The sequence below is a fragment of the Microtus ochrogaster genome, unplaced genomic scaffold, assembly GCF_000317375.1.
Source record: "Microtus ochrogaster isolate Prairie Vole_2 unplaced genomic scaffold, MicOch1.0 UNK441, whole genome shotgun sequence".
Classification (NCBI taxonomy): Eukaryota; Metazoa; Chordata; class Mammalia; order Rodentia; family Cricetidae; genus Microtus; species Microtus ochrogaster.
In genome coordinates this window covers 1-10,651 of record NW_004949539.1, presented here as the reverse complement: position 1 = coordinate 10,651, position 10,651 = coordinate 1, and the positions used below count along the sequence as shown (strand labels likewise).

The 10,651-nt window shown below is 49.4% G+C and overlaps 1 protein-coding gene across 2 annotated transcripts; it reads right to left on the bottom strand.

Annotated features, from left to right (window-relative positions):
* Positions 1 to 556: 556 nt before the first annotated feature.
* Positions 557 to 10,095, bottom strand: LOC101995741 (zinc finger protein ZIC 4). Of its 2 annotated transcripts, XM_005372243.3 has the most exons (3): positions 9,130 to 10,088; positions 4,296 to 4,611; positions 557 to 2,165 (listed from the first exon to the last, which is right to left on the bottom strand). In XM_005372243.3, coding segments are annotated over exons 1-3 (1,026 nt in total). In that variant the 5' UTR covers positions 9,839 to 10,088; the 3' UTR covers positions 557 to 2,164. The 2 variants fall into 2 exon arrangements, with proteins under 2 accessions (XP_005372300.1, XP_026634326.1); XM_026778525.1 differs by lacking the exon at positions 557 to 2,165 and having other exon boundaries at positions 4,259 to 4,611; positions 9,130 to 10,095.
* Positions 10,096 to 10,651: the final 556 nt, after the last annotated feature.

Below are 10,651 nucleotides of genomic sequence, written 5' to 3'. Positions count from 1 at the left end.
ATGAAGAACTGCACATAGGGAATGGGATGGCGTGTGCATGCACTTTTTGGTCACTATCTTGTAAACCAAACGTTCTGAACTCCAAGATAATAATAATAATAAAATAAAATAATAATAATAATAATAATAATAATGGAAATATTTTAATTTTCTCGCCTTTATGCTACCATCCTGGAGATTAATGATTAAAGTGTGTGCAGATTACTGCTAGTGGTGAGGAAACACGATGGATCTATTTATAGCAGAAGCTTCTTCAAAAGAGGGGAAACTTAACATCACTTGTCTCCAGGCTTAATTTTCAAGAATCCCAGGTAGGAATATTTGGAGTCTGATTAATCTCCAAGAGAATCCATCCAGTTAGCTGACCTGGGCTGATGGAATACAGGCCAGGCCAGAAAGCACAAACACAGGATCATAAACATGGGACACTTACCCTCTGCCACCACCTTCTTGCATTGTGCAAAGGTCCTTTCAATATCTACACACATCACCATGATTTAAGCTACACAGTGTTTTTAGGTTTTTTTTTTTTTTTTCTCTCTCTCTCTCTCTCTCTCTCTCTCTCTCTCTCTCTCTCTCTCTCTCTCTCCTTCTCTCTTAGAAAAACTTATTCCTAAAGTTATCTACTGGTGGAGTGTAGGGATTTTTTTTTTCTTTCTTTTAAGAAATTTGATTTTATCTCTTTAGCAATGGTTTGAAACCGCTGGGGCCAAGTGAGTTTGACAGAGAGGAGAACAAATCGCTGACAAAGAACCTTTTACATTTCATCAGCGTTGTTAGGACGACAAGCAGGAATGTCTCAGATAATAACTCCCACTTCAAAGATTTCTCAGCTCAATAGAAGGCAGACCATCCTTTTTATTCAACCACAAGGACGGGCACTAAAGAAGAGTCTACTGTTTGATTTTTTTTTCCACCGTGTTTATTTTTCCCCTATTCACTAGGGTACTTGGATAAAATAAACAACAAGACAATTAAGAGAACATGGACTTCTAACTTTGCTGCCATCTTCCCTATCCCCTTGGCCTTGGGCTTTTCAGTTTGTGCCCAAAGCCAACCCATACCTAAGGCTACCACACAGTGGCACATTGGAGGAAAAGTTTAAGGGGCTGCAAGCCTTCTAGGGTGAGGATGCAGTAGAGAACCTCTGGGAAACACAGTGTAACTAACAGCTCCTGCACTTCCCCAGGTTGGCCACCTTCGTTTTAGGTCTCCATTCTGCTCAGTGTTGCTGACAGCTGAGCTGGGGGTGCTCTTTTGGTAAGCTTCGCAGAGTGCCCAAGTCATTTACTTTGATTCTGGGGCTCTGAGGCCTATGGGCGCTGTCAAGATGCTCGGGAGTCCGGCTCCTCCTCCCTTTCTCGAAAGAATCCCGGGTACCAAAGCCCCCCTACATTAGGGTACAGGATGAACCCCTAAACACTGGCGAGACAGGTCCTGGGAGGAGTATATACTGGAGAACGCAGTGACAGTATTAAATGGCGTGAAAGCAAAGGTCAGCGCAAATGTATCTTAATAGTGTCCACAGTGAAGTGTGCCGCCTTTGAAGCGGCCGCTCCCCGCGCGCATTTCCATGGCGAGCCTAACGCGGCGTGCTGATGCACCGTCAAACTCACACTTTCAACCCCAAAACCCGACTCTTTGAACAACCCGAGCTTGATTGGACCTTTCTCCTTTTCTTTTCCCTCTTACAAACCATTTCCTCGCCTTTAGAAACTCGCCATCAAACCCAAATACGCCCTCTGATCACCGCAGAAAGCAGAAACAAAGAAGGCTGAGCGGCGATTCAAGCGGCCCTTTTCTTCCCTCGCATTATTATCCATTTTTATTATGATCGGGAACAAGTGCCCATTCGCGTGGGTTTTGTTTACCGGAAATTAAATGAAAATGATTTAGTCCGCGTCAAACAAAAATATATACTTGTATACACAAGAAAAAAGGCCTGTTAGACGTAAATATTATGTCCTTAATGAAAAGCCTGGACGGGCTCCAGGCTCGGCCTTTCAGGATTTCAGTGAGACTTGCCCATTGCCATAGAAATCCTAACTTACCATGAAGATGCACCGTGGCGAAGAAACACTGCTTTGTGAGAAAGCCCTTTGATGTTGCAGGCGCAAGATGCGGGCGCTCAGCTGCGCAGGGCAAGATTACCTTGCAAGAAACATCTGTAACAAGCAAATGAAAAATTAAAGGCGATTAGTGATCAGCCAAATATTTTTATTTCGTTTTGTTATTTTGGACTGGGGTGGAAAGCAAAACGAAGAGTTTTGAAACAGGAGGAGAGGAAGAACAAAGTCCTTCTAGAGGAGGGGTAGCTTTAAAATATCAGCAGAGGCTCAAGTCCCACAAATGCTCTGTGTACCTTGGCAGCAAAGTCAGTGCTTGCCCATGGGAACAAGTTCTTTACTTCCACTGACTGTCCCAGGCTGCCTCTGGGCTAGGTGGTAACCCAACAACAGGTTCACTAGAGATACTTTGGAAACTACCCCATTCCAGCCAATGTGACTACTTTACTGGACAGAAATTATGGGATCTGTGGACATAGAGTGAGAATTTTTACTGGATTCTGAGAAGGAAGGGATAGAGGACAATGCAGCCAGCCAGTTCTCATGCTAAGAATTGTTTGTCCAGCTTTTATTGTATCCAATGTGCCTATTTGGGGTGGCACTGGGGATAATCCAAGAGCTTCAGGGGAAGTGGTCAAGTCTCTACCACTACCACAGGGTTATATCCCCAGCCTCTGGACTCAGGTTGTAAAATTGAGTTCCTGGGACTTCTTTGGGGCAGAAATACTTCCCCTCTCCCACATATTTATTTCACATCTGTAGAAACCTAGACAAGTCTGCCTGATTTCCCCTCTATCCTTTTGCCACCGTTCTCTTTCCTTTGGTGTTTTTCTTTATTTCAATCTTAGCTAAGGGTTTGAGGCAGCTCCTTCTTCCCTACAGAGGGTAGCAATCTACAAGCAAACCCCTGTGTTTCTCCCCCTTGACAACTGCAGAGGCCCTTGCTCTCTACCTCCACTAATACCTGATTTTTTTCCCCCTGAGGACATCATAACCAGCACATCAAATACTTTGAACTCTTCAGACCCACTGGGTGTTTGTTATATAATAATGTTGTTGTACCTTGTTTCTCATGTGCCCACAAACTTTTAAAATAAGGCTAACATTGTATTGTTTCTGACAAAGGCTATTAGACTGATGCTGTTTTTTAAGGTATATACATCCCTGGCCGTGGAGACCTTGACTCAATGATGACATCCTTCTGCTCCATATCCCTTGCTCGAGCGCCTATGAGGTTCTACAGCAGTGCCTGAACTGATGGGGGTGGGAAAAGGAAGCCTGGACGCTTCACAACTGAGAATTCTTGAAAGCCTTCTAGCGGTCTTTTGTCCATGCTCCCTATTGTTTTGGGCTCACTCCCTACAGCAAGTATAAAATGTAAATCGAGTTTGAGGTCTGACTGAACAGACTTATCTATGTGTTCTGATAGGCATTGGGATTTGGAGGTATGTGGCACCCCAAGAGAAGGGGAGAGCATCCCCCCCCTTACTTATCTGCCTTCTAGAGGCGGCTGGGAAATGCAGGACTTCTCTGGTTCTTTGTTGTTGTCATTTGCTTATTTTGTTGTTGGTTGTTTTCAAGATTAGCTGAGGAACAAAAAACGGGTATGGAGGCAAAGGAAAAGACAAATGGGCAGCAAGGAAATGGTTGTGGAATTCTGTCTGCCACCTCCTGGGCTCTGAACTCCTCTAGATGGGATTGATGGGTAAGGGGAGGGGAGGAAAAAGGAGTATGTAACTGGGAGTTGGGGAGGCAGTGGCCCAAGCCTCAAAGAAAATCTTTTCCACCCTTACATACCCACTGGGAAAATTTATGCCTTTACTTTTGCCACCCATAGTTGCCAGAATTGTGAATAAAGTCTAATAAGTTTTTGTTGTTGTTTTTATCTGTCTCTTTATCCCAGACATTGGTTTCATTACAGGATGTGACTGTAGAATGACCACATTTATGTTTTTGTATACAGATCTAGTATCAGCATAATCAATGACTTCCAATAACTTTTAGTGGTGGTCTATCTGCTTGCCTGCCCTTCTTCCCTTCCTTCCTTGCCTTCTCCTTGAAGCCTCCGTGGCAGGGCCTACATTCGACCTAAACCAAAGCAGCACGCTGGGAAGTAGCCCTGATACTGGAGGCGGTGGTGGCTGCGGCTAGACCCAGAGGTGGCGTTAGGCTGGGGTGGGGGCGCTGCAGAGTCAGCCTCCACAGAGCCAGGAGCACGAACTCACGTACCATTCGCTCATGTCTGTGCCACGCACCGCCACCGCCGCTGTGCAGGCTATCGGGGGCTCACGGCCGCTTTCTAACGAGGGAGACGTGAGAGCAGACGGTACTGCTGAGTCGTAGCCAGAGCTGGGTGGCGGCGAGCGACCATGAACTTTCATGTGCTTTCGCAGAGAGCTGGGGTGCGTGTAGCACTTGTCACACCCGCGCACCTTGCACATATAAGGCTTGTCGCTGGTATGTACGTGTGAGTGCTTCTTGCGGTCGCTGCTGTTGGCGAAACGCCGTTCACAGCCCTCGAACTCACATCTGAAGGGCTTCTCGCCTGGGGGAGGTAACGCAGAGACATTAGAAGGATGTGGGCTGCTTCCCAGTGGTCCGGATTGTACCCCTCCCATTGCTCTTTTGTTTTCGGAAAAAAAAAATCCACAAAAGATTTTCAGAAATTACTTTTCTCTGTGCTTTAGGTCTGACACCCTTCCCCCACCCAATGAGGAGACGCAGCCCACTCCCCCAGACTGCCACCCCTCCCCCTCTTCGTCCTGTGCCTATGGGTGGGGGGGGGGCGTCGGAGGAGGAGGAGCGACTCTGACTCCATCATAGTCGTTGCCATTCTAGAGAACCCTGATCCACACACGTTTTTGTCGTCCAACTTTTATCTACGTGGGGGCAGAAGCACCTTTGCCCCAAAAATCTAGTTGATTGTGGAGTTCACAGTTTGCTGGATTTGAAGTTGCTGCTCAGGCCATCTGTCTCTGTCCTGGTGAGCCTTGCCCAGCAATCCGCCGGACACGCTCCATCCTCGCCCAAAGTGTTTTCTAGAGTAGGTTTTGTGCAAGTGCCAAAGCAGTGAGAGGATTTGAGATGATGAGCCGTGGAAACATAAGCGTATGCGTAGTGTGAGAAATATTCTGAGCCATGTTTCACCTCAAAGGTGAATCCATTTGCCAGAAAATAGAGCCCCTTTCTCCTCCGATTTCCCCCGACTGAAATGTATTGCAACATTCTTCAAATCCATCCGAAATCCCTCAAGAAATGTTTGCCGATTATAATATTTTATTATACGGATTCGTCAGCATCACCGAAGACCTTGTCAAGTGTAGCCGCCCCTTCTCAGTCCAAACTGACAATTCCAGGTCTATGGTCCTCCCCAGACCATCCCCGCCCGTCTGTTCCACCTCGCAGGCTGGAGAGCCCAGAAACCAGTATAGGAAAGTAGACTTAGGCCAAGGGAGATCTTAAAAGTCTCTGTTGAAATCACCGCCCTTGAGTGCGGCAAGCTTCCGGCGAGTGCCTGCTACTCTCAAGCCAGGTCCGGCTCCTCTGAGCACCGAGTATACCGCTGGTCTAGGTAGAACTGCGGGAGGGCTAGGAAATGCACAAAGCTTCGGGAATATTGGTTGGGCCAAGCCTCATTCCAGGAGTTCCTTGCCGCCTGAAATTTGCTGCTCTATGGAATTTCAAATCACTGGCTTAGCAGAGATTGTTTTGGAAAGGAAAGGGGGGAGGTGTCTGTGCTCTAAGCAGATGAAGGTCCTGGGGGTGATCAGGGGGTGCAAGAATCGCTCTAGCTACTGACTCAAGAGCAAGATGCTCCGCTGTCGGTTTTGTGTTCTCTTCTCCCGCGGTTTACAGGCAAGTTTTGCTTATAAAACCAACAAAGACCCCCATTCCTCTGTGGCGTTGACGCTTAAGTTGAAACCGAGATTTACACGTAACCTGCCTTTGGCTCCGGCAAACAGCGGGTGAATCCGTCTCTCCCGCACTGCCCACCGATAGTGCTCACCGTTGCTGGAGTGCAGCTGGCACGCTAGGGGCGTCTGGAAGATGTTGCCCGCTGCCATTTTTACAGAACAAGGCCCGGTCTTATGAAAAAGTGGAGGAGGTGTGTAATGAACAAATCGGTGTCCCTATTTGTCTCCGTAGTTCTCTCCTCTGATTCCACCAGCCCTTGCAAATCCCATACTTTCTTCCCTCCCTCTCCAGTCCTCTTCATAAAATAACTTACAAAAAAAAATCATTTGAAGACTACAAAAGGGAATAAGGTTTTTCGGGTGTCAGTGGGGGGGGTAGAATTTGAGGTTAGAATTTAAGGATAGAATTCCCTCATCGGGGTGGGTTTGGGGAGAAAGAAAAAGTATTTGTATATATTCATTCAGCTATACACATATCCCATTCCAGCGTCTCGTCATGTAAAATAGCAAAGTATTTCGCTCCAGACGAGAACCAGAGAGGGAAAAAAAAAAAAAATAGCAGGTACTGAACCTCTTCAGTACCGGGGAGAGAGCAGGCCCCTGGGAGGCCAGGTGCATCCGGGCCCTAGTGTTCCCCAGCTGCAGGAGGCGCCCTGGTCCCTGCGCTTGACATCCCTCCTACCCCCGCCACCCCGCCACCCCTCACCCGTCCCCTCCCCCACGTCCCTGCGCGACGCCCTGGGTGGGAGGGTGGACCCTGCGGCGCCGTGCTGGGCCTGCCTTCCGCGGGACGACCTGAGTCCTGGCTGTGCCGCCTAGGCCGCAAACCTCCGGATCCCGTTTAGGGCCCTGGCCCCGGTGCTCGGCCGGGGCTCCGGGGCGAGCAAAGCCTCCTTCCGCGGGTGCAAAGTTCCTGGCCTACAGGACGCCCGGCCAGCGCCATTTTCTCGCACTTGTGGCTGGGTCGGTTTTAGCGATGACTCCGCCCCAGAGCGGCCAGGGCGCCGGCTTGTGTGTCCCCCCCCCCTCCCTCCAGGGCTGACTGACTGCGGGGAAAGGTGGGGAGAGCCCAGGGCAGGGGTCCCGGGAGGCACGCCAGTTAGGGAGGTTGGCACCGCGCGCGCTCCTGGCCCGCGCCTCCCTCGCCGCCGCCGCACCATTGTTCCCGGGTCTCTGTCACAGCTACAGAGGGAAACCTTTCTTCACCCGCCGCCTCCAGAGCCAGGCCTGGGAGTCACATTCGGGACAATCTCAGCTAAGAAATCTGCTCCTGATCGCCGCTTCAGCGACTCGATGGAAATGAAACGCCATTAATATTTGAAAAGGCAATTATTTTCCTGTTGAATCGAAAACTGTCTTCATGAATAATTTGTAGAGAGTTCTATTGCCATTTGAGAAACATTTTGTTGCTGCTTTGCCTCCTCCTTTTCTTCCCATTACTTAGGAGATTTGAGCATTACTTAGGAGATTTGAGAAAGACTCTGGAACAGGGGTGGATCTGTGGGGTTTGTTTTGTTTTCCTCTAATTTTTTTTTCCGTTTAACTCAAGCTGTAATGAATCAGGACTGAGACCGAAAAGAACGTTCAGAATTCTGCCTTGACTCCGTGCAAACCTGAGAGCCAGCCAGGCAACCTTGGGCTTCTCTGATGTAGGTCGATTGCGCTAAGCATTTAACCATTTTCTGCGTCCCAGACTTCAAACAGTGGGCCGGCAAAGAGCAGTTTAAGTTTGTTTGCTTCAAAATCCCTGTTATTAAAGATGAGTTCTTTCTCCAGCCCCGGATTGTGCATCCACCTTCCAGGTGCTGGCAACCAGCCCCTGGAGCAGCAAGTCTGAGGTTTGGGACCATGGTCTTACTCGCCCCTCGGTCCCTGGGAATATAACTCGGGGAGAGAGAGGAGCAGATGAATGTGAGAGATAGCAGAGCGAGCTCTGGAAAACCGTACAAGATGTTTGCAGACATGCCAGGGGGGTAAAGAACGGGATCCAAAGTGGACTTTGGTCTTGCCTCAGCCTATGGCAATGTTCTACCCCTACACCTCTCGGAGAAGCCAGAATGTAATGAGACTCAGCAAGCTTCCTCCCTCACACTGAAACCATTGGGGACTTTGACTCTTTTAAAGACTGTTGTTCTAAAAAAGAGTTGTAGAAAGCAAAGCTACTGCCTGGAGAACCGGAGTACCAAGCTGGAATTCTTCCGGTCTCTGCGTCCTTCTTCCCTTTTCCCGCCTCCAAGATGGGGGAGGGGAGAAGACGCTGACTTCTTAAACTTCAAGGGAGGGGGGAGGAGGAGTAAGGAGAGTCAAAGGGTGGCTGCTAAACTAATTAATGTAACTTCACAGGCTGTTCTGAAAGTGTGAAAACTTCCTTCTTGCAATTGTATTAATTAGATGCTTCTGGCCAGAAGAGTTCAACTCCCAGCCTCCTCCACCGAGCTCCTTTTCTTTCTGTTAACTAGAGCTAACAGATGTGGTTGACACATGTCCCTATTTCACTTAACAGCTCGGTAAATGACATTTAAGGCAGTGGGTCCCGTTGGGTCTCTACTAAAATAAGAATGAGGGTTACCAAAAAAAAAAAAAAAGTCCCTTCCGCGGAGCCAACAATGCAAAAAGCATGTCCAAAGTAGGCCCCCAAGGCTCATAAATCCTCATGAGGTATTAAGGATCTGATGACCCCCTCAGTCCAGGTGATGGCAAAGCTAAAACGGGAAAGAGTTTCCCAAAGTGACTTGCAAATGTGAGACAATAGTTACCATTTCACTTAAGATTGGGGTGGGGATGCCATGCTGTTTAAATAATCAAAAAACAAAAAAAGAAAAAGTCTTAACAACAAATTCTAGGGACTAGGGCTATAGCTCAGTACCCAGGGCCCAAGCTCCAGATCCTAAATCAAATCAAATCTCTAAGCTAGGAGCGCCCGTTTACCAACAGGGATCCCAGAACTCTGGGACCACTCTTTCCACACAGCCTCCGGAAAACGGTGAGTCTACAGGCAGAAGCTGTTAAGTACCGCTTTATAAATCTGGCTCAAGGAAACAAAACCAAAAATTGCCTCCCTCCTCCCCTCGACTGGAACTTGAGGAAATTCAGACCCAAGGGCCTGTGTCCCATAAGGTCACACTAGACAGACAGCACTGGGTACTGACCTGTATGTGTTCGTTTGTGTATTTTGAGATTTTCTGATCTAGCAAAGACTTTCCCACACCCTGGGAAAGGACAAGGGAAGGGCTTCTCGCCCGTGTGCACGCGGATGTGATTTACAAGTTTGTATTTGGCTTTGAAGGGCTTGCCCTGTCGCGGACACTCCTCCCAGAAGCAAATGTGGTTAGCCTGCTCTGGGCCACCGACGTGCTCCACGGTGACGTGCGTGACCAGCTCGTGCATGGTGCTGAAAGTTTTGGAGCAGGGGCGCGGGGATGCTGGGCTGTCTTCGCCTAGCCACTTGCAGATGAGCTCCTGCTTGATCGGCTGACGCATATAGCGGAAAAAGGCTCCAGGGCCATGGGGTGCGGCGAGGTTCACGGTCAGGTTCATGCCACCATAGCCATGCAGGGCTGTGGCTGTTGCCAAAGTGTCTCTGCGGGCCGTAGGCCCCGGTGCAAAGGGTTCCGACCTCGCATACATATCTCCAGGGAGCCCCAAACGCAGGAGTCCGTTCAAACGACGGGTGTGGGAGACCTGAGGAGGCTGCTCATGAAGGCCCGGAAATAGCGCGGGGCTCGAAGCGGCGGCGAGCTGGGGTCCATGGTGTCCGCAGCTGCTACCTGTTGTCGAGACAAATAGCGTGTATGAGAACCGGTGGAGTGGGCTTCGCACTTTCCCCGGCCCCCGGGGACAAGCCCTGCCCAGCCGCATCTAGGATTCTGGCGTTGGTGCTGGGATCTTGAGCAAGTCTGTGCCAGCAGTGAACCTGGCGGACCAAGTCAAGCCAAAAAGCCTCCGCCTTCGTCCGGCTAGGCTGCAGTTCTGCCGTCCCCTGCCGCGCCATGAGCTGGAGAAGGGGTAGTGATAATGGGGTAGGTGGGAGAGGCAAGGAGACTGAGTCTGTGGGTGCCTGGGGGCACGGCCTCTGCTGCAGAGGTGTAAGACCCCTATCTCAAGATTACTTTGTCCACCAACACCAAGGGGTGCTCCGGGCCAAAGAAGGAGGTGATAGGAGGGGTCATTTCGGAGGTGGTAAAGTTGGAAGTGGTAGTGATTTTGAAGCATCTTAGACGTATATATTAATTTCAGTGTCCCACTGGGCCTGGAAAGGACCTCCTGCTGAACCTCGGCCTGCCAGCCGCCGGTGCTACTGCAGCTTGGCAGTGCAGTGAAAAGACAACAGAAGAAGAAAAAAAAAAAAAACAAGAAACAAACAAACAAAAACTTATGCAAAGTGGTGGGGTTTTTTTTGTTTGTTTTTTCCTTTAAGTTTTGGGTTTGCACCCCCCCCCCCGCCTCCCTTTTCTGTGTCTTTAATGTCTGTATGAAATCCCAGGCACTGCAGAGACGGCAGCAGGGCGCTTAACGAAATGAATAGATTCGGGGCCACGGCCCCGGGCCACCGTGAGAACAATCGCCCATGTCCCCCATTGGCCAGTGGCCTGCCCCGACGTCAGTGATGACAGGCCGGACTCTCTCTCTCTCTCTCTCTCTCTCTCTCTCTCTCTCTCTCTCTCTCTCTCT

What these genes read in the sequence shown, in the direction of transcription:
- LOC101995741 (XM_026778525.1), bottom strand. Translation starts at nt 9,838, where the DNA reads ATGCGGCTGGGCAGGGCTTGTCCCCGGGGGCCGGGGAAAGTGCGAAGC. An exon ending in ACACAAACGAACACATACAG is followed by an intron (nt 4,612 to 9,129) that starts GTCAGTACCCAG and finishes TACCTCCCCCAG; the next exon opens with GCGAGAAGCCCTTCAGATGT.